Source organism: Antedon mediterranea, chromosome 6 (genome assembly GCF_964355755.1).
Source record: "Antedon mediterranea chromosome 6, ecAntMedi1.1, whole genome shotgun sequence".
Classification (NCBI taxonomy): domain Eukaryota; kingdom Metazoa; phylum Echinodermata; class Crinoidea; order Comatulida; family Antedonidae; genus Antedon; species Antedon mediterranea.
In genome coordinates, this window is record NC_092675.1 from 31,433,815 (window position 1) to 31,461,108 (window position 27,294).

The following is a 27,294-nucleotide window of genomic DNA, read 5'->3' on the forward strand; positions in this document are numbered from 1 at the left end:
TTAAATTTTTTTATTTATTTATTTAACTCAACTCTAAACAAAGATTAAAAACAGCAGTTAGTATGTGATGTCTTGCACTGATGAAGGCTAGTGTTGCCCGAGAGCTCTGCTATTTTACTCTGCTGTTTTATTTTATCATTTTGATTTAGCTTTTTCTGCTCATCTTATTTGGTATCTCCATTGAGATCCAGTCACTGCATCATAATTTTCTCAGTGATTTGCTTTTGGATTTATATATGGGATATTAAATATCTTAACAACATAGTAATCATGAACAGGCTTGGTCGGTTCAAGAACGATTCCTTTTTTTATTTATAATAATTTTAATTTGATTTACATCTGTTTGGCCAACGCACCTCATGCAATTTAATTTAAATATCCATAGATTTATTTATTAAACATTATTTAAAGATGGTAAATAGATTTGCTGTTTCTTTAAAGTCTTTTAGTAACCTTTCTTGATTCCATCATCTATTCAACTTTATGTTTATACCATAATACAATGTAGTGTAGTAGGATACAAGTTATTATATTTGTCAAACACTGTATTTGACTGTTGTTTCTTTAATATCTGTCTTATTTGTTATTTTTCCAATCACATTATAAAGAATTCTTGATCTATATGTATTTCACAATTTGACAACTTCTTATCATGAGCTGTTTATCAAAAATAAATGGTATTTCCCTCATGGAATTATTAAATTGAATTATGGAAACGATATATAAATCATCATTTAATTCAGCTCGTTGTCCTTATAATTTAGCCTTGGGTTTTGGTAGAATTTGTTGTAGTTTCATTGCTGTCGCCATGTTCCCTGCAATTTTTAGTTTTCCAGAAAAGAATGCCTGTAATAAATAAAGCATATTAGACAAAATGATTAGTTTAAAAAAAAAGCACAGGCAAACACAACCACACAATGTTGTCAGACAGGATTTGAACATGCGACTTCACACTGACAAGGTGAGCGTCATAACCATTAGACCACATAAGCTTCACGATCAAATACGTGTAGGATACAATCTATCACACAGTGAGTAGTAACACTGTATTTCAATGTACTACAAAAGTAGTGTGTTCAATCTATTACACAGTGAGTAGTAACACTGTATTTCAATGTACTACAAAAGTAGTGTGTTCAATCTATTACACAGTGAGTAGTAACACTGTATTTCAATGTACTACAAAAGTAGTGTGTTCAATCTATTACACAGTGAGTAGTAACACTGTATTTCAATGTACTACAAAAGTAGTGTGTTCAATCTATCACACAGTGAGTAGTAACACTGTATTTCAATGTACTACAAAAGTAGTGTGTTCAATCTATTACACAGTGAGTAGTAACACTGTATTTCAATGTACTACAAAAGTAGTGTGTTCAATCTATCACACAGTGAGTAGTAACACTGTATTTCAATGTACTACAAAAGTAGTGTGTTCAATCTATCACACAGTGAGTAGTAACACTGTATTTCAATGTACTACAAAAGTAGTGTGTTCAATCTATTACACAGTGAGTAGTAACACTGTATTTCAATGTACTACAAAAGTAGTGTGTTCAATCTATTACGTATCAAAATAATGTACCAACATGTAACACATGCAGTAGCATACTTAATTTGTTGCCATAATAAAGGTAATAAACTTACAGATTGTGGCTGAAGTTTACCAAGTGCAAGGTCAATCAGGTCGCCGTCTTTTACTGTAATAGTACAATCAGCTTTCTCTGAAATAATCAAAGTATGATCAATTAAAATATATTTCCAAGCAACTGTAAGATTAGTCAGTGGCCATGAGAAACTTACCATAATCAAATATAAACAAAATGTAATGTAATTTAAAATGATTAATAATAATTTACATTGAGGGGAAAGTTTGTTTAGACTCTAGAAAGTTAACTATCGTAGTGTGCAACTGACTATCATAGTGTGCAACTGACAATCATAGTGTGCAACTGACAATCATAGTGTGCAACTGACAATCATAGTGTGCAACTGACAATCATAGTGTGCAACTGACAATCATAGTGTGCAACTGACAATCATAGTGTGCAACTGACAATCATAGTGTGCAACTGACAATCATAGTGTGCAACTGACAATCATAGTAGGCAACTGACAATCATAGTAGGCAACTGACAATCATAGTGTGCAACTGACAATCATAGCGTGCACCTGACAATCATAGCGTGCACCTGACAATCATAGCGTGCAACTGACAATCATAGCGTGCAACTGACAATCATAGCGTGCAACTGACAATCATAGCGTGCAACTGACAATCATAGCGTGCAACTGACAATCATAGCGTGCAACTGACAATCATAGTGTGCAACTGACAATCATAGTGTGCAACTGACAATCATAGTGTGCAACTGACAATCATAGTGTGCAACTGACAATCATAGTGTGCAACTGACAATCATAGTGTGCAACTGACAATCATAGTGTGCAACTGACAATCATAGTGTGCAACTGACAATCATAGTGTGCAACTGACAATCATAGTGTGCAACTGACAATCATAGTGTGCAACTGACAATCATAGTGTGCAACTGACAATCATAGCGTGCAACTGACAATCATAGCGTGCAACTGACTATCATAGCGTGCAACTGACTATCATAGCGTGCAACTGACTATCATAGCGTGCACCTGACTATCATAGCGTGCACCTGACAATCATAGCGTGCACCTGACAATCATAGTGTGCACCTGACAATCATAGTGTGCACCTGACAATCATAGTGTGCAACTGACAATCATAGTGTGCAACTGACAATCATAGTGTGCAACTGACAATCATAGTGTGCAACTGACAATCATAGTGTGCAACTGACAATCATAGTGTGCAACTGACAATCATAGTGTGCAACTGACTATCGTAGTGTGCAACTGACTATCGTAGTGTGCAACTGACTATCGTAGTGTGCAACTGACTATCGTAGTGTGCAACTGACTATCGTAGTGTGCAACTGACTATCGTAGTGTGCAACTGACAATCGTAGTGTGCAACTGACAATCGTAGTGTGCAACTGACAATCGTAGTGTGCAACTGACAATCGTAGTGTGCAACTGACAATCGTAGCGTGCAACTGACTATCGTAGCGTGCAACTGAGTATCATAGCGTGCAACTGACTATCATAGCGTGCAACTGACTATCATAGCGTGCAACTGAGTATCATAGCGTGCAACTGACTATCATAGCGTGCAACTGACTATCATAGCGTGCAACTGACTATCATAGCGTGCAACTGACTATCATAGCGTGCAACTGACTATCATAGCGTGCAACTGACTATCATAGCGTGCAACTGACTATCATAGTGTGCAACTGACTATCATAGTGTGCAACTGACTATCATAGTGTGCAACTGACTATCATAGTGTGCAACTGACTATCATAGTGTGCAACTGACAATCATAGTGTGCAACTGACAATTATAGTGTGCAACTGAATATCATAGTGTGCAACTGACTATCATAGTGTGCAACTGACTATCATAGTGTGCAACTGACTATCATAGTGTGCAACTGACTATCATAGTGTGCAACTGACTATCATAGTGTGCAACTGACAATCATAGTAGGCAACTGACAATCGTAGTGTGCAACTGACTATCGTAGTGTGCAACTGACTATCGTAGTGTGCAACTGACTATCGTAGTATGCAACTGAGTATCGTAGCGTGCAACTGACTATCATAGTGTGCAACTGACTATCATAGTGTGCAACTGACTATCATAGTGTGCAACTGACTATCATAGTGTGCAACTGACTATCGTAGTGTGCAACTGACTATCGTAGTGTGCAACTGACTATCACAGTGTGCAACTGACTATTACAGTGTGCAACTGACTAACATAGTGTGCAAATGATGATCCACTCTATTAAATAATATACTTACTTTTTGATCCATATTCCACACTTCCATTTCCATTCTTAACATCTACAATCCATTTTCCTTTCTTTCCTCCAGGCCCATCAAGTATATCAAATGCAAACACTGACTTAACCTTGCTCACATATTTTGCACCATCCTAAATAAGTAAGTTGTATTTATGTATTTAAAATATTGTACATTAAGATTCAGTTAATGGGTTGTTGATAAAAAATGAATGGCAAAATTACTGTCTAATTTCAATGCATTATAAAATGAAAGATTAAGGATAATATTTTTCACTGAGGTACTGTACATTTGATAAATACAAAACCCCAATATATATTCACCTTTTCAAGATTTCTTTCAATTTCATCAAAGACAGCGTCACATTTGAATCCTGTTGAGGACGCAGTGTGGTACATGCGTACACCAGTACTAAAATAACAAATGAACAACTTGAATTTTTTCTACTTCTATTGACTCAATCTACCCAGGTAGTTAATACTGAATTTGGTGGGTAGGAACCAAGTAAATTATTTTTGAGAAAACATTTATTTTGTAGCAAAACTACTCTATACCTTTTATAAATAGTAATTTGAACTGCTTTGTTGTATGTTTATATATCAATAGTGTATATCCTTTATACTGCTTTGTTGTATGTTTATATATCAATGTGTATATCCTTTAATAGATTGTATGTTTATATATCAATAGTGTATATCCTTTAATAGATTGTATGTTTATATATCAATAGTGTATATCCTTTAATAGATTGTACAAATGTACATGCATAGACAAATCTGTATGTGTAGACAAACTAGGCAAATTATCTGACAACTGAATATAAAAGTTATTTGATGCCAGCATCTACTAGCCTCAGGTTTTAGGATCTATAGATTAATTTGTACAGGGACACAAAGCACTTTAGTTGCCTATGCTTCACTGCTTTCTGCAAGCGATAGGTGCCTAGAGAATGGACAATAATAGTTCAAGAGTGCAGGTTTTAAGCTCCTTATTAGTATGAAAAGAAAATATTTCTTCCTGTTTAGATAAAGAGGGTATAAAAATGAAAGGAAGTGGGCCATCAAATACTTTGTACATACCACTTTTTAAGAGCATCCATACCAGCAAATCATATACTAGTGATTATTGGTGGTAGCTAGTTCAAATGTAGCTAGTTTATAAAAAAGAAGGAGATTCAACTAGCTTGTCTCCTTTGATGTATTCATTGCAGCCGCCGAATGTTTAACAGATAAGGGAGTAATTATAAACGGTATCGCACATAAGCACTGCGTGGCGTACAAGGTCAATATGTCACGAAAAGGTCGTATAATTAATTGTAAAACCGGAAGCAAACCACTTGACCTCGAGCACATGAGCGTCGTGTGCAAGCGCGCGGCAGTGCAAAAAAGCAACACTGTATTCTTTTATTCAATGGAGGTTATTCTACAAAAATTGATGTGATGGAGTTTGATGAGTTGTTAACAAAAGAATTATTAGCAGAATTTGAAGAAATAAATACCGAAGTAGGCACCGAAGAAGTGAAAAATATCTGTATATGTAACTGTCCATCGACGGAAGAGACAATAGCCTGCAACGGTAAAGATTGCGAAGTCAGATGGTTCCATACGAATTGCGTGAGTTCAGGCCTAGCCGCCGAAGAAACGTGGAAGTGCGACAAGTGTATTATTGGTTCTGAGCCTAGTGGGCCAAGCAATTATACGAACGCTAGTAGGCCCAGCGAATCAACTACTAACAATAAACCGGAAAAAGGTAAGTATTAATGAGCGTAGATGGTATAGGCCTAGGCCTAACTAATTAATTACTCTAATAGAAAATAAGGCTATTTACTACCTAGGCCTTGGCTAGTACTACTGTACATTTTATAATTATTCATGGATTTTGCTGTTGACACATTTTCCAAATAATTAAATTTAAAATTACCGAAATACAGGGAATAGATATTTCAGCCCTACGTCGCCCACTACATTGATTGTATTTTGCACAGGAAATTAAAATATTAGGGATAGTCGGATTGAATTTAACTTTTTAGGGGAAAAACATTTTAATTTATGATTTATTTTAAAATAATTCACAGCTGCAAAAAAGAAGCCGATAAAATGGAAGAGCCAATATCTACTTGAAAATGCATTAGCTGATTCTTTGGAAATTGTTAATCACTCATTTAACAAAGTTCTTGAAGACCCTATGCTGCAGTTAAATCCAAAGATGGCAACAGCAATAAACAATGCAGTGGTCGAGTTGCGGTCAAAAGACATTCAGGATGTTGCAAACAAACTTGTCAATACTTTATGGGAGACAGCAACTGTAGCGAACACTAAAAGAACTGCATCAGAAGGGTTAGACGCAGTGTGTAGAAACTTTCATACTTTTCGCATAAATGAAAACTCAAATCAATTTTTAGGTTTAGTTGACTGTGATATTGCTGCAAATTTTTTATTCCAAATGGCAAGCGAGGCAATTGTAGAAGAGTTGTTGTTAAGGCAAATTGGGCCATATGAGAATGCTGCTGCAAATGAACCGCCACAGGTAGAGGTAACCAAGGAAGAGCAACAAACATTAAGATACATGGCTGGCTATATTCCGCATAAATTACTACGCTTTTACAGAAGATTTCCAAATAACAATCTAGCTAATTTATCTATTGATGTATTAAGGAAATTAGAAATTGAAGACAACAATGATAAAATGTCATTTTTAGATTATAGTAAAGACTGGATTACAAAAATTAACAGAGGAGGCCTATTTAAAATAAATAATGATTCATTTTTATTTTTTAGGCGGCTAGAATGCGAGGTAAAACCCATTTTGTCCTCCACAAAAATTACAGAACTTTGTGGTTTAAATTTAAAGGACAAACTTACTTCAGCCCTTGACTCGCCTGTCATTAAATTAGCATGGGAACGGTTGATTGGGGATAATGTTAATGAGGTAGTAGTGTCTACTTTATTTAACAAAGTTATTGGATGTTATATAGACATCAGATGTAAGGCTTTTACCACCGTATATATGATGGAAAGAAAAAAGAAAGATGCATCAGTCGGAAAGAAGGGTGAAAAACCCTTAAGAAAGAAACTTAAAAATAATGACTTAACTTAAAGAATTTCCAATTTATTCACAATATAAATATTTTCTATACAGTTCATTAAATACATAAAAGGTGTTCATGAAATTATTATTATATTTCTACTTTATTATTTATGGTTTTCGTTCTTTTTGGGAATGGGGTACTGTCTATGCTAAATCCAGACTTCCTGGTGTTGGAGTGGATTGAACCAGTTACACTTCTGGCTCCTGCAACTTGTAGTGTCAATGCATTATGTTGGAATTGATGAACTGTTGGGTTTTCATTTCTTCCTCCACATCCTCTCTGTTTGCTAAAGTATTCCTCAAGAGGATCTTGGTTTAGTTTTTCACTCAACACATAGTCCACACCATCAGTAGCAAGCAATTCCTTTGTAAGTTTCACAAAAGAGTTAACTGTAGAGGAACACAATAAACATTAATTGTAATAACATTTGCTTTAATATAGTTTTTAACAATACAATCATTAGGAATAACAGGATTTGATGACGTGCCAGGCTAGAAGACAGGGGTCGCAAGCCCTGGTTTATATTTACTTTTTAATACACTGAAAGATAAAGAACTTATTAGATTGTGCTTTTGCAACCTATGATCTATCAAACAATCTATAGCTAAACATAAATGAAAAGAAAAAAAATAACCTGTTATTCTTAGTCCGTCAAGTGTTTCACGACTTAGGCACATCCTTTTCTTTTCTGCTGCTGTTGTATTTGGTGTTTCCAAACATTGATTCTCCCATGTATTAAGAAAGCCGAGGAAATCGTCTACAAGCCACTAAAAGCCAGTAAAAATGATTTCATGAGTAACCATTGAAAGATGGGCTAGCCCATTCCATGAATAAAATATTCAATATACTACCTGAATGCAAGGATGGATTGAAAAAATGCATGTCGCATGATACCTTATCAACCAATCAAATGGCAAGGATACACTTAGGTGTATACCCCAAATTCACTGGGGTAAGTATAAATCTTGGCTGAACTTTTCAGTTAAATCATGGCGGTATAAAAATATAACTCCATGGGTAAACCGATCTTCATGTTTGGTTGACTATAGGTGTATTAGGATAATTTATATGAAATTCTTTAATAATTTGAAAAACAAATCTGTACCTTTAATCTTGAATCATCCACACTTCTGTATTCTAACAGGTTCTCATTTATGTTGTTTCTTCGTCTCTCAACACGACTAACATTAAGACAATCAAAAAACTTGTTCATGTACTTTATGAAGTGGATTAGACTTTTTGTGTCATGTCTGCCTTGAATTTCCAACGCATGGGCAACACTGCTGCTAAGGATCTAAGATAAATGGAGAATGATAAAAACTTTAAAAAATGTATTTGCCTAGACAACAAGAAAGAAGTCAATTTAAATTTACATTGGGTCTCAGATTACTAAAAACTAAACAAACAAACTAAAATTACCTGGACAGCTAGTTTAACTTTCATCCTTAAGCTTGGCGTAAGGTATAAATGTTCGTGGCGTATTTTGTGGAGTTTTCTTAGGCCACTACCACATCCAATATCTTCTTCTACCAAGGTGAGCAACTGATTCCACTTTAGATCTTGATGATTAAACTGCAAAAAAAAAGAGGAAAAAAAATGAAGAGCTTGCCACTGTAGCATAAAGTTGGGGGGGGGGGGGGCGGAATTGTGTTTTCACTAGTAAAAACTGGTATGAAAAAAAAATATTAAAATGTATAACTCACATGCAAGTTTCTTGATTTTGAGTTAAATCCAGAGTTTTCGAGATTATTTCTTGTAGTCTTTAACAAGTGTGGAGTGTCGCAAATGAAATAGATATTCCTTTTCGTATATGGACTAATGGTTGAAAAGACAACTTCTGAAGAAACAGATGTTCCATGCTGTCTGTAAAATTTTCGATTTGGACTTGCACCATCACATACGAAAGCACAAACTCTGAATCCTGCATACTCTAGCCAAGTCACAGCTTTCCATATGATCCAATATAAATTGTAACTCTTGCAGCCATGAGTGGGGAAATGTGCGAATGTTTCATGTAAAGGCATAAACATGCCCCGAACCATCAGAGACAACATGTGTGATGCTTCCTTTGGTTGTTTATTTTTGTCCAAGTCCAACTCTCTTGCAAAATTGTCCATGGCTTCGTTCATTGATCCCATACTGGAGAATCCAACAAGATTACCCGATTTGCTAGAATACACAAGACCTGCGTTTATCTTCATTTCATCAAAACTTAATGAAACAATTTTCCTAAAATTAGGTAACGCATCAAAATGTATATCATGCTTTATCCGCAGGATAACATCAGGATTAAAACCAGACTTTGCATCAGTAAAATGTGTGTAGTTCCTTAGGGTATTTTCATGTGGCAATGTCAAGTAACCAGAGTTCCTAATAATACGGTAAGCTGCAGTAGACTTCATGTGCAACGCTAAGCAAAAACGAATTATTGCTGGGTGCCAACGACGACCTGTTGCAGATGATTTATTGGCAGCCACTTGTTCATCCCATAGTAGTCTTTGTGGAGAACCTTCCTTAAATTGTTCTGACACAGTTTCTGTATGTGTTGTCATTATTGTCTTTAGAGCTTCAGACATTGTTTCTTGCAATGGACTAGAATCATCTTCAAATGACTTCCTTACTTTTTCTTTAAGGTCTTTAACCATTTTCTGTAAGTTTTTCCTGTCATTTGACACCAACATCAACTTTTTCCTTAACTGATCATTGTTTAACTGATCATTTCGTGCATGAGAACTAATGTCTACTGCTTTTTGATCATTAATTCTTGACCTTTTAGACATTAACGTTGTTCTATACATTGTGCATACTTCACAGCGATTTCCCTCAACAAATATACAGCAGTTCACGTGCCTTATTGTTCTTTCACCATTTGTGTCCTCTTCCATTGCCACTGTTGATCCAGAAATACTATTAAACACTGCTAGGTTTGATGGTGATTGCTTGCGACAAAGTTGGATGAACTCAGTGTTTCCACAGCAAATTGCAGATTTCCATATCCATGTCAATAAACATTCTGCATTATCTTCTGTCAGAATTTCAGGAAATTTTGCACATCTATTTGTAGAATCCTTCAACAAAACATTTACTTTCCATGAGCATGTGGCATAAATATGCACACAAACAATAGGAAGATCATTAATTATCTTAATGAATGTGACTTTGTCGGTTCCAAGTTGTGCTACAAAGCCAAGATTCTTCCCAATTGCTAGAATTTTGTTGAGATTGATCAATGGAACAGAAAATGCACATACAGAACAATTATCATCGGAATGTTCAGCAAATGGCAAAAGATGAATTGATATTTCTTTGTCTTTTTTCTTATTGCGGAAAGTCCGCCAACGATGTAATTTCATCTTACAGCAGTTGCAGATGAAGTTGGGATGGATGCCATCTACATCTTGCAACACATCAACTCCTAATGAAAGGTTGATATCTCTTGCATAGCACAACTTGGATTTCAATAGATTTATTTTAGAGCAGTTTTTTTTACCACATAATCTACAGAGATCCTGGAGGCAACATTTGTGCCGTTCCATTTTCTACAATTTCCTGAAATTAAATTAATTTAGAAATTATAAAAAAAATCATTGGCATTTAAAAAAAATGTACTTATTGCTAATATTGTAAAATAAAGTTAAATTACCTGGTATTACCATTAATTATTCTGTATATTTTGGTTACCAATTCAATGTTTGCAAGACATTTATGATATTTAAATATCTTAAAATTCTTATGTAACTTGCAGTTTACCAGATTTAATTTTGGCCTATGGTAGGTTAAAAACTACTAAAATTTAACAAAAACAAACCATATTAACCAACTAGTTGTACTGTAGTCTAGGCCTAGACTTAGTAGTGTAGAGGCCTAGCTAGCTAGTTTAGTAGTACTAGTAGCCTTACTTTACTTTACTTAGCCTACTCTGTCTTACTAAAATGTGTTCACCATTGTATTAAAATTATAATATAAATTAGCCTATAACTATAAATTATATTAATAACAATGTTGAATAGGTTCACGAATCATAATATCAAACAAGAAGGATACTCTAGGCCTAGCCCCAGCATTATCTTCCTAACCCGTTGATTACGTCACACTTGATGAACCAACAAGCGACTCGCCGAGAAAAAAGCCCTATGTTGCAATGCATGTAGAGAAAATATACACGCGTGTACACGGTCGGGATTTTCACGGTTTGACACCTAAATTATTAAATAATATTTACTAAAAAAAATCATTTTCCGACGTTATCGTGTTATCGATATATAATATAAAAACCATAAAATCTTAAACTTACGGTTATTTTGGTAAATATTACTCGATTTTCTTCTAATAAAATGTAATGGCTTTCTAAATTCAATATGGTTTCGGATAAGTTAAACTCTGACCCCACAAGCCCTCTCTAGAAGCAAATACAACCAAAAAAGTGTTTAAAATACATGTTCGGGGCGACTTAAATGCTAAGGGGCCTTGTAACAAGCGTATGAACGACCGGCTGCACTGACAACGATGAAAGGCGACGTCCCGCGTGGCAGAGCGGAAGGCGGCTTTTTTGAACTCATTTAAGCGAGCCAATCAGCGTCCGAGGAAGTCAGTCATAGTTCATATAGCACACAGCATTTTAATCTCTATTAGCTAGTTGAATCTCCTTCTTTTTTATACCTCCATGGTTCAGCAAAGGTACTGGTGGTAGGATAAGACTGATACTAAAGGTCACAGGACTTAAGCAAACCTTTGTACATAATTGATAGGGTTTAGCAAATACAGTACATATGTCAAGGATGATGATGGATAACATACTATATAGAGGGCACTAGTAGCAGACCATGATTGTAGGAAAATTATATGGTTTACAAAATATGAGAAGCTTTTAATTTAAAGCCAAAAAGAAGATGGTGAAATATGCATAAGACAAGATACTAACTTTTGTAATTGCTCAATTTGGTATGGCAATAATACACATATTACAGTATAATAAAAAAATGAAATCACTGAAATATTAATGCAATATTAAATAAATGCATCGTCAGCTATGAAAACAGAGTTCAAATCATTCTTGGCATCCAAACAGTGAACTTTGTCATCAAATCAATTTAATTGCTTTAAATAATTACCTGGTATTTGGGAAGCCAAGTTTATATAGTCCAACGACTACAGCGCCCCCAAGTCCGATATTATGCTGCAATGCTAGCTTAGCATTTGGTACTTGTCGTTTACCAGCTTCGTTCCTAAGTTGCCAACATAACTCAGAACACTGAGCAAGACCTACAAAAAAACAAATGTGCAGAACTAAATTTTACATGAGTACTATTATTAATATAAGTCATTAGTGGGTACTACACTATCATCTTGGTCAAGCAATGTTAGTATACACACATGTACTGTAGGAAAAATTTACATTTACATCAGGGGTTAAAATTCTATAAATTAGTTGGCAGCATAAACTCTAAACCACCCGATATTGTGTGTATTATTCAGTTTAACAGAAAGGGCAGTGTAGGAATGATTATTTTTAAATTCACTTTGTTGTTAATATATGCTAGTAGTGACTCTAATTAGCTTAGATCATAAAGTAGTTTTTTAGTTTTGTTGTGCGACAGCACAATTTATTTCAATACGGTCAAGATAAATAAAAATGATTGTCGAAAATAAAACCGTAAATAAGGTCAAACCAAAAGAAAACAATTTTTCTTGTCCTGTTAGACCTTATACTTGGTAAAAATACAGATAGAAACGTAAATAAGTTTATGTTGTAAAATAATAAACACATATATAGATGTGAATTTATAAGTAAAAGAGACATTCATAAATCTTGCTAATAATGAGTGATTGCTTAAATCTATGGAAATATTTGAAAAGGACAAAACAACTCTAACTATCTGTACAATTCATCCACCATTGTCCACAAATACAAGCCAACTTAAGTACAGCTGCTTATGTTATATCCGGTATTAAAGTGTTGATGTAATACATGTCACATTACATTAAGTTTACTTCAAATAGTTGGCATCATATCAAACTATACCAAACCGTACCCCATACTAACTTTATTTATTCTATTGCTTCTAGTTGAAAACTTAACACAACCTTTTATCTTTATAAATTCTACTTATTTTTTAATTTAATTTAAATTGTTACATGTTTATGTCTTGTCATATTGTATTTTTGTGAGAGTCCCTAATGATCAGCTTCGGCTGGATGCACCACCCTCTTAAAATATATAAAATATCAAAATAAAACAATATAAATTAAACCAGTCATTGCAGCTACAAATAGCACATAGTAACTGAAGTTGGATTGGATCATGATGAAGAATATCATTGCTAACAAATTAAGTATGCTTATTTAGTTCAGAAAAATCACTATGATTTCCACCAACAAAGTAACCATGGTTTCTTTTGTATAGAACATTACATTTTCAGCACATAATAAAGTGACAAACAAGTGACAATGTGGTGCTCATCTTGGGTTTAGTTGAATCATTGAGTATGATACCATAAAGTTCAAATTTAACTAAAGGACAATGTTATCTGTTCATCTAGTGTCTCACTGACTACGGTCTGACTTAAGTTCAAACTCACAAAACCAAAGGACATTGTGGTAGTCATCTCCTGTGTAATTGACTTATTGAGTGTGACTTAAGCTGAAAATCAAAGGCATTTCAGTGGTTCATTGGAGCATAGAGATATTATAATATCTCTATGATTGGAGGTTCAGTTAAACAGTGTTACTTTGGGATAAAAAAAAAAAACTAATTTTGTTGTTTTGAAACTTTCGATATTGTGTGTTAATACAATATTTAACTCCTTTGTATCCACAATCTTTAAGAAGTTGATTAATTTGTGAACAAACTGTAATTAGTAGAGTTTACGTTCCTGTACCAAGTCATCAATTCAAATTGACCTAACCTAATGGGTTGGCCGAATCAACCAAGTCTGATTCACTTCCGGATGGTAGTAAACACACAAGGCTTGGATGGCCTAAGCCACAAGTTAATTAAGAATCTTAAGTCTAGTTTCTTAATTGAAACGTCAACTATAATGTGCAAAAGGGTCAAGGACATGATAGTTAGTTTTTTTAGCTTGACATCTTCGACCCACTTTCCCTCGAGTGTACACTTATTCCGGCATTCACTTCACTTTCTTTTTGCTTCAGTCAATTCAAGCTGTTAAATAGACTTATTAGTTTATTCTTAATTTGTTAATAGACACTTCATAATAATTCCATTAGAAATGAACCTGTATTTATGATTTGGACCTATTTGTATTTATTTACTGAGCACTATTTATGATAAAGACCTATTTGAATGTGTCAGGATCCTTAAAAGTATATCTTTTGATGTTATTAACTGTATTTTTAAACCTGTAACATTTGAATTAAACAAATGTAAATATTTATGTAAACACTAAATAAATGCATTACATTTTAGTTACTATTGTTCATGAATATAATTTAATAACAAATATAACATCCACACAAATGCTTAGATGAAGGTTATCGGTTCCATGACCTTTAAATCCTTCATTTTCATTGGTTAATATATAATCATAACTAAATTTATATCACAAAAATTATCCTAAAACAGTTGACAGAAAATTAACATTGGCCTACATATATCCCAGATATTTAAATTAAATCACAACTATAGTTAGTTTTTTCATGTATTTTTCATTTTAAGTTGATTTGAAGCAGAAGACAGATTTGTTAAAATGTTGGTTTGACAGCTCTGATTCACCAACTGTACAGTAAAGTATAGGGACAAAAGGGGTTATATATATAACACTGGTTTTTTAACTTATGGGTCGACTATAAAGAGGAAAAGAAGTGGTAGGGAAGCATTGTGTCCATCCATAGTAAATAGAGTACAAACTGACCAATAATGAATTCTAACATACCTGTCGCATCAAGCGGGTGTCCTTTGGAAATAAGTCCTCACAAACTGACCAATGATAAATATTAACATACCTGTCGTACCAAGCGGGTGTCCTTTGGAAATAAGTCCTCACAAACTGACCAATGATAAATATTAACATACCTGTCGCACCAAGCGGGTGTCCTTTGGAAATAAGTCCTCACAAACTGACCAATGATAATATTAACATACCTGTCGCACCAAGCGGGTGTCCTTTGGAAATAAGTCCCCCACTTGGATTCACAACATATTTTCCACCATACGTGTTGTCTCCTCTGTCAATCATATTACCTGCTTCACCTGAAATAAATCAAGTATATAAAATATAGGAATTAGACAGATAATAAATAGTTAGAAAAGTAAAATTCATATCAGGAGTAACTTGCTTGCAAACTAGTATGATTTAAACAATGTAAAATGTATTATCCTTGTGATATATAGAAATTAGATTGTTGGAGGTAGTACAATTTATGATAGGAGTCAGAATGCCAGCAAACTTGCTAAAATAATCTCATTAAAAATGTGTATCCAAACAATGGATGGACAAAACAGTTATGTCTAAATCTTAAGATCTGTCTACAAAGTTTATGTGACAAAAAATGTGATGCGCCCATATATGGACATGGTGGTGTCATATCACTCCCATATATGGGCTTTTTTTTGTCAAACTAGTTGTATAGACAGAGCCTAAAGTACAGTATGTACTCTAGGATATACACCTGTGTCCATTTTATTGATGTTAAATTGTTAAAAGGTCAGTAGTTCAGTTTGATGCCTCTCAACTGGGCCAAATTGTTAATAAGAATGTAACTGCTATTAATTAATTAATGAGACTTAAATTAATCACTGCCGATATAATTTAGTTGGATGTGAGTCATAAACAAATACTTATTTATACTGCCAGTTATGATAATTAATGTTTCTTATTTGCTAAACAAATTTACTTTATTAGATATTGTACTCTCATAAAATATGTTGTTGATAGTATTCCAGTAGATTTTTAAATAGTTGAATGAATGTAAATATTGAAATAAGGTGATCTCAATTTAGTGTGATTCTTATCCAACCAAGTACCACAAATTAAAAAATTGTTTAAGCCTCTTTAATTAAGATCCAAATTATAAACAGTATTTAAGCATACCTAAGTATAAAAAAACCTATATTATATAAACACCACATGCACAGAAATATACAAATTGCATGAACTTAGATTGAAGATGAGAAATGTACAATGATAAGTAAGGAAGGAAAAGAGTCATCTGGGGGTTGAACTAAATATGCTGATGTAGTACAGTGATACAGTAAGCAATTGACTCATGGCATACCATCATCATAATATATATAAATATGTTGATATAAAAAACACAGTTTATAAATAAAAGTTCTTTGATGTCAATTAAAAAAATATGATGTAACAATTATCTTTATATTGTCTTCAAAAGATACCAGTTTGAAAATAAAATGTAATAAAAATATATTTTTTTGTTTGATCAAAAATTAGTATAGAAGTTAAATGTAAGTGAAAATTATTAAATAATCAATAAATCAGTTTCCATTAATTAAACAATGAAAACACATAAAAATAAATTAATGCTCAAAATCTCCCTAAAAAAAAACCGTGTTGGGCATATCGCAGGATTAAGCAACTTTTAAATTGAATACTCAGTAAAGTTAATACAGTCAGTAGAAATCAAAATGTTTATTTAATACCGACAGTTTATAGGCAATTTTAAATTCTTTTTAATGTAATCATTTTACAAATAAAGTGTTGTCTTGATGTTCTTAAATGTTAAAAAGTTATTAAATTTACAACAACTTTTTAGAAACAAAATGTGGGGTAACCTAAGGGGAAGGGTCCCATGGGCAGCAGCGTACCAGCTGTTTGTGGTCACTCAGTCTAGTTTGCAGGGCATAATCATGACATTAGGTCAAGATCGCAGCTTAATTTGGGATACATATTCAACATGATGATATGATAGCACAGACAGGCAGCTTGGAACAGACAGTAGTTACATTTCTAGAAAGATACTTAAATAAAAGAGATGATACAAAGCAATAGCACATAGTCCAAGTGCTTCATATGTGATTAGTGAGATATAATGCATTGTGGATAATTGTCATCACTTGTAACCTACCAGGAGCACATAGTCCAAGTGCTTCATATGTGATAAGTGAGGTATAATGCATTGTGGATAATTGTCATCACTTGTAACCTATCAGGAGCACACAGTCCAAGTGCTTCATATGTGATAAGTGAGGTATAATGCATTGTGGATAATTGTCATCACTTGTAACCTACCAGGAGCACACAGTCCAAGTGCTTCATATGTGATAAGTGAGGTATAATGCATTGTGGATAATTGTCATCACTTGTAACCTATCAGGAGCACACAGTCCAAGTGCTTCATATGTGATAAGTGAGATATAATGCATTGTGGATAATTGTCATCACTTGTAACCTACCAGGAGCACACAGTCCAAGTGCTTCATATGTGATAAGTGAGGTATAATGCATTGTGGATAATTGTCATCACTTGTAACCTACCAGGAGCACATAGTCCAAGTGCTTCATATGTGATAAGTGAGATATAATGAATTGTGGATAATTGTCATCACTTGTAACCTACCAGGAGCACATAGTCCAAGTGCTTCATATGTGATTAGTGAGATATAATGCATTGTGGATAATTGTCATCACTTGTAACCTACCAGGAGCACACAGTCCAAGTGCTTCATATGTGATTAGTGAGATATAATGCATTGTGGATAATTGTCATCACTTGTAACCTACCAGGAGCACATAGTCCAAGTGCTTCATATGTGATTAGTGAGATATAATGCATTGTGGATAATTGTCATCACTTGTAACCTACCAGGAGCACATAGTCCAAGTGCTTCATATGTGATTAGTGAGATATAATGCATTGTGGATAATTGTTATCACTTGTAACCTACCAGGAGCACATAGTCCAAGTGCTTCATGTGTGATTAGTGAGATATAATGAATTGTGGATAATTGTCATCACTTGTAACCTACCAGGAGCACACAGTCCAAGTGCTTCATATGTGATTAGTTCATTTGCAGCAAAGCAATCATGTAATTCCACTACTTGCACATCTGTTGCAGAATATGGGGTCTTCTGAAAAAGTTTCTCTGCTGCCTTTTTTGTCATGTCATACCCAACCTTTATTAAAAACAAACATTATCATTATTTATCAGAAAGAATAAACAACTTTGACTGTTAAAAAAAAAGAATCTCTGTATGATACCATTTTTTCTAGAGTTATTTATCATTCAAAACTTACTACTTTCATACAGCTATTTTCTTCAAATGTGCTGGGAAGATCAGTTGCCATCTCCATACCAACTATTTCAACTGCCTTCTTTTGCAATCCATTTCTTTTCACAAATTCTTCACTGCAAACTATCACAGCTGCACTCCCATCTGAAGTTGGACTAAAACGAGTAAGCAAGAAGCATTAATGTTACATAATGTACACTACACAAGATTCCCCAACTTACAAAGACATGTGCTCTTATGAAGCATCAGATACCTACAAAGACATGTGCTCTTGTGAAGCATCACATACCTACATTAATATCCTAAAGAAGGACACAGATTGAGAGGCAAAGATTGCATACATCAACATTTAAATTACATACAGATATTTTAAATAATAAAAAATAAACAATTTTTAAAAGAATTAAAAATCATTCTTACCAACATTGTAGCTTTGTTAGTGGTTCATGTACAACTGGAGAACTCTGAATCTCTTGCATAGAATATTCTTTTGTAAACTGAGCATATCTGAAATAGAATAAAAATATACTAATTGTTTAAACTATTAAAAAAATATAACAACTTTTTATTATTAGTTCAATGTTTATGGTTCTTAAACTACACTATCAAAAAAGTGTGATGTGCCCAAATATGGTAGTGATATGCTCAAATATGGTAGTAATATGACATCGTCATGTCCACATATGGGCACATTACATTTTTTGTCAAATCAAGTTTGATAGTGTAGAGAGAGCTTTATTTGCTATTCTAACAAACACATGCTAACAAGTACAAACTTACGGATTATTAGTTGAATGTTTATGGTTCTTATAGGCTATTTTAGCAAAATGATCTGGATTTGTACCTGAAAGAAAAAGACTATTTTATTACTGTTAGTGTTACTGCCAATAATGTAAGAAAAAGACTATACTATTACTGTTAGTGTTACTGCCAATAATACTGTTAGTGTTAGTGCCAATAATGTAAGATTACAATATACAGTAATAAGATATCCTCGGCCAACTGTAATACTGTCAACACATATTATGCTGATGATGGTATAAAAAAGACAAAAACAAGTCACTGAAAGATCACCACATCCTGTTTAGTTTCAGAGGGAACAACATCTTTTTAAATGACTCAAAATAATGAATTGCTATAATAATAATGCATCAAGTTTTCTAAACTTTAGGGGTAGGTATATGGACATAGGACACTATAAAGCATCATTGTGTTGTCATACAGTATGTCCCTTTGCTGACCCATGTGGCCCTTCGTAAACTTGTTTATGTATGTATTTTAGGTGTGCTGCCATATAACCCATATATAGACATCCATTGATGACATAAAATAACAAAAAATATAATCATAAATAATGTATGTCTTTGAATTTGGATAATACACAATAAATTTGGAGGCGCAAGGGACCTAAGACCATGGGCCTAGAAATCCTGAATCAGCTACTGATTCCATGTCATTTTAGACATTAAGGGACCTATGACCATGGGCCTAGAAATCCTGAATCAGCTACTGATTTCATGTCATTTTAGACATTAAGGGACCTAAGGCCATGGGCCTAGAAATCCTGAATCAGCTACTGATTTCATGTCATTTTAGACATTAAGGGACCTAAGACAATGGGCCTAGAAATCCTGAATCAGCTACTGATTTCATGTCATTTTAGACATTAAGAGACCTAAGACCATGGGCCTAGAAATCCTGAATCAGCTACTGATTTCTTGTCATTTTAGACATTAAGGGACCTAAGGCCATGGGCCTAGAAATCCTGAATCAGCTACTGATTTCATGTCATTTTAGACATTAAGGGACCTAAGACAATGGGCCTAGAAATCCTGAATCAACTACTGATTTCATGTCATTTTAGACATTAAGAGACCTAAGACCATGGGCCTAGAAATCCTGAATCAGCTACTGATTTCATGTCATTTTAGACATTAACTGAGGGACCTATGACCATGGGCCTAGAAATCCTGAATCAGCTACTGATTTCATGTCATTTTAGACATTAACTGAGGGACCTATGACCATGGGCCTAGAAATCCTGAATCAGCTACTGATTTCATGTCATTTTAGACATTAAGGGACCTATGACCATGGGCCTAGAAATCCTGAATCAGCTACTGATTTCATGTCATTTTAGAAATTAAGGGACTTATGACCATGGGCCTAGAAATTCTACTGATTCCATGTCATTTTAGACATTAAGGGACCAACAATGATTTGGTAGAAGGGTTAAGTAGGTCAACGGGATGTGAATCTTCAACTGTTCATATTTACCCCATTAATTAGATAGGAAGAATAATGGGGTAATTGGAGACATAACAGGACCTTACCAAATCATCTTTACCCTAGAGATGCTAATTTGAGGGTAAGTAGGTCAGACGGAAATAATGAGATGTTAATCATCCATACAATCTACCCTAGAGATAGTATTTTGGGGGAAATGGTGACTGGGTCACTTGGGACATAAAGGAACCTTAACCATTCATTATAATATTAATTTGGTATATATATATATAGTTATATGGGTCAGTATTAGGATTCTTCACAACCTTATCCTGAAATACAGTAGTGTTGTTTGTTAGTATATATAGTTCACTAGGACAACACTAAATTGCATGAAGATGTCTCTGTCATAACATCTGTGTTAATATTACATTTTAATTAATTATCTATATTGAAGACCTTTGGATTAATTTATAGCAATTACATAATAAGCGATTGTTATTCTGTGACGGTGTATCTTGCTGCGACTAGTAAAGGTTGAATGTTCTGATGATCGTGGCCATAATTTTAATCGTCAAAAACATGATTGTTGTTGGTGATTGTTTGCGTCTCTGAACCCTGACTCGGGGCCCTACGTGGACCCAGCTTAGCCTTATTCGCTTCACTCGCAAGGTAAAGTACTTGACTACTAGTTGACTCCCCCATATTTTATTAATAATGTTAGTTTATTTAATGTAAAGTTTAAACTACTAAAAATTAAAAAGGTACATTTTTAAAGCTTTGTGAATAATGCTCCAGATTATTAGTAAAATCTATCATTAAATACTACATTTTCCAGCTTGTTAGGTCACACACTAATGACAAGCCATTGGAAATATTAGAATTAAACTAATTATATTCTATAATGAAAACCATACTAAACAAAATATTAAAATTTGGAATGAAAATATAGAATATAAACCACAGATGACAGCTAGCTGTACTGTTGATATTAAAAATCATGGATTGATTATAGCTAGCCTTAGTTTGGAGCACGTCTTTAGTAATGAAACAGCATTTGACAGGGGAAGTAGTCATAGAGCTGTCCCAGCGCTCACTAGGCAAGAGTAGGCCTAGGGTTCAACCAGATGTGAAGGCCCAAGAGACTACCTAGGACATTGACAGTAAACGTAGAGCCAATATAGGGTGCATACTTATTTAAAGTTGAGACTGGCTTAGTCAGAGGCCAACTAAATATTGAGTAAATTACCAAGTTCAATATCTGCCCCAAAGGAAAATACTCATTAATATTGTCCATGATTAATGAACTGGATATTAATGTCACTTTTTTATATTTAATGTTTTCTTTCTAAATTTAAATCAAGAAAACAGAAGTAGGTGGATGGTTGGAAGGAAGACCCAATATTAATTAATTATATTTCTAAAGTAATATAGTCAATGTTTGTGGGCTATATTAGGATATGGAGGAAAGATTAGGAGGGTCATAAGAGTTATTAATACACAGACAGAGAGTTTTTGTAATAAAATAAACAATATCATAAATGGTAGATATGTAGAACCTATATTGACAATCCAGCTTTGATTTCATTATTATAACTACACTATAAAAACAACAGATTCTCCAGTGTGTAGCTCCTTCAACTAGTAACACACGTCCTTGAATGATACCCACCTTTAAATAGACCATGGAGGAAAAAATAAACAAATAATTTTTTCCTCCATGAATAGGCCTAGACTAATTATAAATAATTGCAAAGGGCATTATAGCATAGCATTTTACCTTTATTCAAATCTTGTATATTTGTTCCTCGATATTTGAATAAACCAACTGAATTTATTTGATTTAAATTTAAGAAAAAATGTTTAGCATTAATAAATTATAATGGTTTGAGTAGAACATAACTTGACATGGTTGATAAGGACAAAGTAAAATTGATGTCCAAATACACATTATGGTGGAAATCAATCAATGCATGCAGGGCACTTAATTCAAGGAAAAACAAGTGCAAAGTCAGGATGTTCCTCATCACCCCCTCCCCATTCCAAACCCTTCTATGCTGACTGTGCCTCTTCATTTCCCAGTTCAAACACATCAGATCTGTGCTGGAAGTGTCTAGGGAAATAGGTACTTAAATACATAAACATGGACAGAGCGACAGTGAGGACTTGCACAGGCACTCAAGATAGCAGAGCAGGTCAATGACATTTTCAATATTAAATAAAGGAAACAAAAATGAATAACATTTATTTATTTTTTATGTAATAAAATAAAACAGATCTTGGTGAGTAGGTTACGATACATGTAAAACAAAAATGACACTAATAAGTACAAAAATGGTCATTCAACTTTTGAGTAGGAAATCATCAAAGAGCGGAAAAAAATGTTTAACACAAGAGGGCAGCATCAATGTTTCCAAGCACATTTTGGCTTTTCATCAATCAATAGAATAGATAGAGAATACATTAACATAAAACTGATATTATAAACTTATAACCTACCATATTTTTTCATATGTTCACGTCCAGCATTTCCAAACATTTGTGCTGCCATAGGACCACCAGAAAGTTCTTCAACATTCAACATGGTAACCAAGTGATTATCCAGGGGGTTTGTGCGGTCAGTGTACTAAAAAATTGTTAAAAAAGTAGTTGATGTGAAAGAAATAAAATGATGAAAAAAGAACTGAAAATGTTTATAGTTATATTAAACTTTTTTTCTTTTGTATTAAATATTTTATCATCAACATTACAGGTTCTATCATGGCAATGACACAATGTATATACTTATATTTTATTAATTGTTTATGGCCCAATTTATACAGTTTGTATACTGTAGGTTAGGAGAATGTTGAAGCATGCTGGTCTTTGTCAAATATGTCAAGTATGTCCAACCTGCTATGGATACACCATATATTAGTGTAAAAAAAAACCAAAAAAAAAAACCCAGAGTATCCAAGCATTTTAGAAACATTTTGACATTTGTTATGAATATGCTGGCTAAATCTTCATAAGGTGGGTCATTACTTGATTACCTTCACGCCCAAGGAACCTCTTTCCATTTTCTCAAATCCAAGTGCTAAGACACATTCACTTATGCCACCTTCTATAAACTGCTTTGCCATGAATAATGCCGTAGAACCAGTAGAACAGTTGTTATTGACCTTTAGAAAACAAGAAATCATAGTCAATTAAGAATATCAACAAAATATTGGGCTAAATTTTGCTTCTCAAATACTACTGGGTTGAAATTTAAATATAATTGCTTGCCTACTGTAGAAACATGAAAACATATGTTTGGAAACTCACATTGTAGATAGGAATACCAGTAAGGCCTAGCTGGTAGACAGCTCTTTGACCACAGGTAGAATCACCATAGCAATATCCAACACAAGCTTGCTCTATTTTATCATAACTAACTCCTGCATCTTGAAGAGCTTTTGTGCCTGCTTCCAAAGCCATTTGAGGATAATCAAAGTCTTCTCGTCTGCCTGGCTTTTCAAACTAAACATAAGCAAGCAAGACTAATGATGACAAGGTATATAATAGTTAATACAAACATGTGCACAATTAAGGTCCTATGCAAATAAATACAAACCATTAGAACACTAAACATTTCCCAGTATACTTAAATGTTTGAGGTCTGTGGAATGGTGAAGAGGCTCGCAATACATATATCACTATGTAGGTTAAAATCATGTCTGGGAATTTTAAATATGTTTAACACACAATTAATGCTAAAAGGTGTAAAACATGGTTTATGTCAGATTGTTCATTACCATTATTGCTTTCTATAATTAAATACCAAAGTTTATCATTAAATTTTGAACAGTAGCCTGCATTTGGTTTTTTATCAGTGATAGCACACTTTATCAAGTTTTACTAACATGTGATTGTGACTAACCATTTGAAATAAAAAATTACAATTCACTCTCTGGTATTGGTGAAGTTGAAAAAATAAAAGAACTGAGATATTGTATATACTGCTCCTAGAGTAAATTGAGTGTTGACAAAGTGCGAGGCAGCGAGGCACGCCAAATATTTGTGAGACATCATTTTATCATTTCCAAAAGTGCGAGGCATGCGAGTTATACCCCTTTCACACCAAAACTCCGGAGTGTCTCCGGAGACACCCCGGAGTTTATGACCATTCAAAACGTCGAGAAACTCCGGAGATACCCCTTTCACACCAACCTAGCAACACCGGGGTTTATAAAATAAAATTGTAAATGTCACCCTCTATTTTGTTTGTTTACATAGTGACGATCATTAGAATCATTTTAATTAATAATATTTTTAATTTAATAATTACTTTCAAAAGTCTCAGAAGTAATATAATGTTTTTATTGATCTACTTATTATTTTCTAGACCCGCTATATATTTTGTACAAATATTTAAAGTATTTTATAATAAACTAAAGCAATGAGTGATCGTGCGAGGATGACCTTTTGACCCGAAAACTCCGGAGTTTGATGTTGGTACCTTTCACACCAAAACACCGGGGTGTCCCCGCAGTTCGCTCTCCGGAGAATGTTCAGCTGTTCAACCCCGCAGTTTTAAACTCCGGAGTTGCTTGATTTTACCTTTCACACCAAACAGCGGGGCGTCAACTCCGGAGTGTCTCCGGGGTGGGGTGTCTCCGGAGTTTTGCTTTTGGTGTGAAAGGGGTATTAGACAATAGTTAAATCTCATGCTTATTTCTGTATTAAACGCCTTGATGTATTGATGCTTCCATATGGCACTTATTTCACGAACACAGGGCGCTTGTTGACACTGGTGTCACATCACTGTAGTGGGCAACCAAAGTTTATCTTCCACTATTTTTGGTTAGTAAAGTGTAAATGAGGGATGGCCTCCAAGACTTGTAAGAACAGGTGTTAAAATGAGAGAAGAGAGGAGAAGCTCACGGCCATGCTTTATTTGCACATTTTCGCAGCATCGATTTATTACTTGTGCATAAAATCCGATAGCAAAAGGCTTATCGCAAAATAGCTTGTTGTCGTGAGGAACGTCATTGCATAATGCATGGTGGGATCATGGAATTGGGGGAATAAATAGAATTTCTGTAAACACAATTAAATAATGTGTGTGCGCGCGCGCGTGTCCATATTTCCGTCCCATCATGCACTGTATACGCTATTTACGATAATGCCTAACCTTACCATGGCATTACGTACCTCTCACAATGACGAGAGGTTACTGCACTGGTTAGAGTAGGGGGATCCAGTTAGCTTAGCTTAGCCTTTAGGTAACCTCCAGAGACAATCAAATCATTCGTCCTAGCCTAGCTAATAGGCCCAGCGCTAATGCAGTTTCGTACCCACCCCTTAAAATTACTCAAAATTGTTTCAATACGCCCTAGGCCCTACCTAAAATAGGCGGTCACAGTGCATTTCGGCCGCCAATCATTTCGGCCGCCGGTTATGGAACGCCCAAATTCATGAAACTCCAAAAAGGACAAAATATGGCATGATCATTTCGGCCGCCAGGTATGGCGCGCCAAATTGAAATAGCCAGAAATAACTCATTAACTGTACAGTATTACAGTGAAAAAAAATAACTTTATCAAGTCTATGGAACGCCACAGAGAACTATGGTCATTTAAACTAGAGATCAGTTGTGCAATAATGGGCTAAATACATTTTGTTTTTGCAGTAGGCATAGATTTAAAGTTATATTATTAGTTACAGTATTTTACCGTCTGAATATTTTGGTCAAAATGAATATTAATTTAATGTTTATTTTTTTATTTATTTTACAAGTCCCGAAGATGCGTGTGCTTTGTAAAATGTGTTTCTTTTAATATGAATCAAGTCAAGTGTTTTTGACTGGCACATAAAAAAACTAAAACTTCAGCATCACCTCCTTCTTATTAAAAAAATATCATTAATATTCACTGTAGTGATGGCAATGTGCACGCTATAATATCGTTGCTGTTTATGGAATTGAAGACCGCCGATTCGGCTTAATAATACAGTATTTAGTAAAATATTAACATTTTAACACACATGGCGTGTCATACATATTCAAGAATAATTACAATTCTGGCGGCCGAAATTAAAAATACATATTTTGTCCTTTTTGGCGTTTCATGAATTTGGCAATTCCATAACCGGCGGCCGAAATGATCAGACACCAAATAGGCTAGGCTAGGCTAGGCCTAGCCTATTACACAATCAATCAAAAACAGTAAAAAGAACTACCAACACAAATCTGGAATTTAGTTACATTATACCTTTGTCATTCCTACTCCTACAACGTAAACTTTGCGTGATGTACTCATATTTGGTTCTAATGTTCTTACAGTGGTGGAAAGTTTCCGAAAGTTAGGCCTAAAACGAATTATGTTATTTACCAAAACAAGACCCCTGAATATCATATTATTACGGTGGTAAATGTAAACGAGATAGAAAGAGGGCGCTAACTAAAATACACTAAAAAACAGAGCCTATTATTTTATTAGATTGTTACTTCTTATTATTATTTATTACAACCAATCATTATTGTAAAAAATATGAAAACACTTTAAAAAAAACATTTTTTGAAATTATTTATTAAAATTTAAACAAATAGAGAGAATACTACGGAAGCCCGTTCGGGCCACAAGATAACTATATTTTAAAAGCTGTTATCTGGCGGCCGCCACTTAATTATCTGTGGCAATTCCATAACCAGCTGTTATCTGGCGGCCGCCACTTAATTATCTGTGGCGGCCGCCACTTAATTATCTGGCGGCCGCCACTTAATTATCTGGCGGCCGCCACTTAATTATCTGGCGGCCGCCACTTAATTATCTGGCGGCCGCCACTTAATTATCTGGCGGCCGCCACTTAATTATCTGGCGGCCGCCACTTAATTATCTGGCG

General features: G+C 34.3%; 3 protein-coding genes across 3 annotated transcripts; 1 reads left to right on the top strand and 2 right to left on the bottom strand.

The window, feature by feature from the left end:
• Positions 1–294: 294 nt before the first annotated feature.
• Positions 295–26,800, bottom strand: LOC140051015 (sterol carrier protein 2-like). Its single transcript, XM_072096073.1, has 14 exons — positions 26,664–26,800; positions 23,737–23,931; positions 23,463–23,591; positions 22,930–23,056; positions 18,985–19,048; positions 18,625–18,711; positions 18,209–18,359; positions 17,940–18,087; positions 15,095–15,202; positions 12,105–12,255; positions 4,229–4,316; positions 3,906–4,038; positions 1,648–1,724; positions 295–846 (listed from the first exon to the last, which is right to left on the bottom strand). The coding sequence occupies exons 1-14, from the start codon at positions 26,709–26,711 to the stop codon at positions 754–756; spliced, it is 1,599 nt and encodes a 532-aa protein (XP_071952174.1). The 5' UTR covers positions 26,712–26,800; the 3' UTR covers positions 295–753.
• Positions 5,097–7,060, top strand: LOC140051016 (uncharacterized). Its single transcript, XM_072096074.1, has 2 exons — positions 5,097–5,654; positions 5,980–7,060. Exons 1-2 carry the CDS (start codon positions 5,345–5,347, stop codon positions 6,999–7,001), a joined length of 1,332 nt encoding a protein of 443 aa, XP_071952175.1. The 5' UTR covers positions 5,097–5,344; the 3' UTR covers positions 7,002–7,060.
• On the bottom strand, positions 7,064–11,350 carry LOC140051014 (uncharacterized). Its single transcript, XM_072096072.1, has 6 exons — positions 11,288–11,350; positions 8,697–10,542; positions 8,413–8,565; positions 8,099–8,287; positions 7,628–7,760; positions 7,064–7,382 (listed from the first exon to the last, which is right to left on the bottom strand). Exons 2-6 carry the CDS (start codon positions 10,527–10,529, stop codon positions 7,081–7,083), a joined length of 2,610 nt encoding a protein of 869 aa, XP_071952173.1. The 5' UTR covers positions 10,530–10,542; positions 11,288–11,350; the 3' UTR covers positions 7,064–7,080.
• Positions 26,801–27,294: the final 494 nt, after the last annotated feature.

Bases quoted from the DNA above. Each gene is read 5' to 3' on its own strand.
- LOC140051014 (XM_072096072.1), bottom strand. From the start codon at position 10,529: ATGGAACGGCACAAATGTTGCCTCCAGGATCTCTGTAGATTATGTGGT. The intron at 8,566-8,696 runs GTGAGTTATACA...TTTTTTTTGCAG, and splicing joins CAAAATCAAGAAACTTGCAT to TTTAATCATCAAGATCTAAA. The intron at 8,288-8,412 runs GTAATTTTAGTT...CATTTATCTTAG, and splicing joins AAGTTAAACTAGCTGTCCAG to ATCCTTAGCAGCAGTGTTGC.
- LOC140051015 (XM_072096073.1), bottom strand. From the start codon at position 26,711: ATGAGTACATCACGCAAAGTTTACGTTGTAGGAGTAGGAATGACAAAG. The intron at 23,057-23,462 runs GTAATCAAGTAA...ACAATTTTTTAG, and splicing joins GAGGTTCCTTGGGCGTGAAG to TACACTGACCGCACAAACCC. The intron at 15,203-17,939 runs GTAGGTTACAAG...GATTTATTTCAG, and splicing joins ACTTGGACTGTGTGCTCCTG to GTGAAGCAGGTAATATGATT.
- LOC140051016 (XM_072096074.1), top strand. From the start codon at position 5,345: ATGGAGTTTGATGAGTTGTTAACAAAAGAATTATTAGCAGAATTTGAA. The intron at 5,655-5,979 runs GTAAGTATTAAT...AATAATTCACAG, and splicing joins TAACAATAAACCGGAAAAAG to CTGCAAAAAAGAAGCCGATA.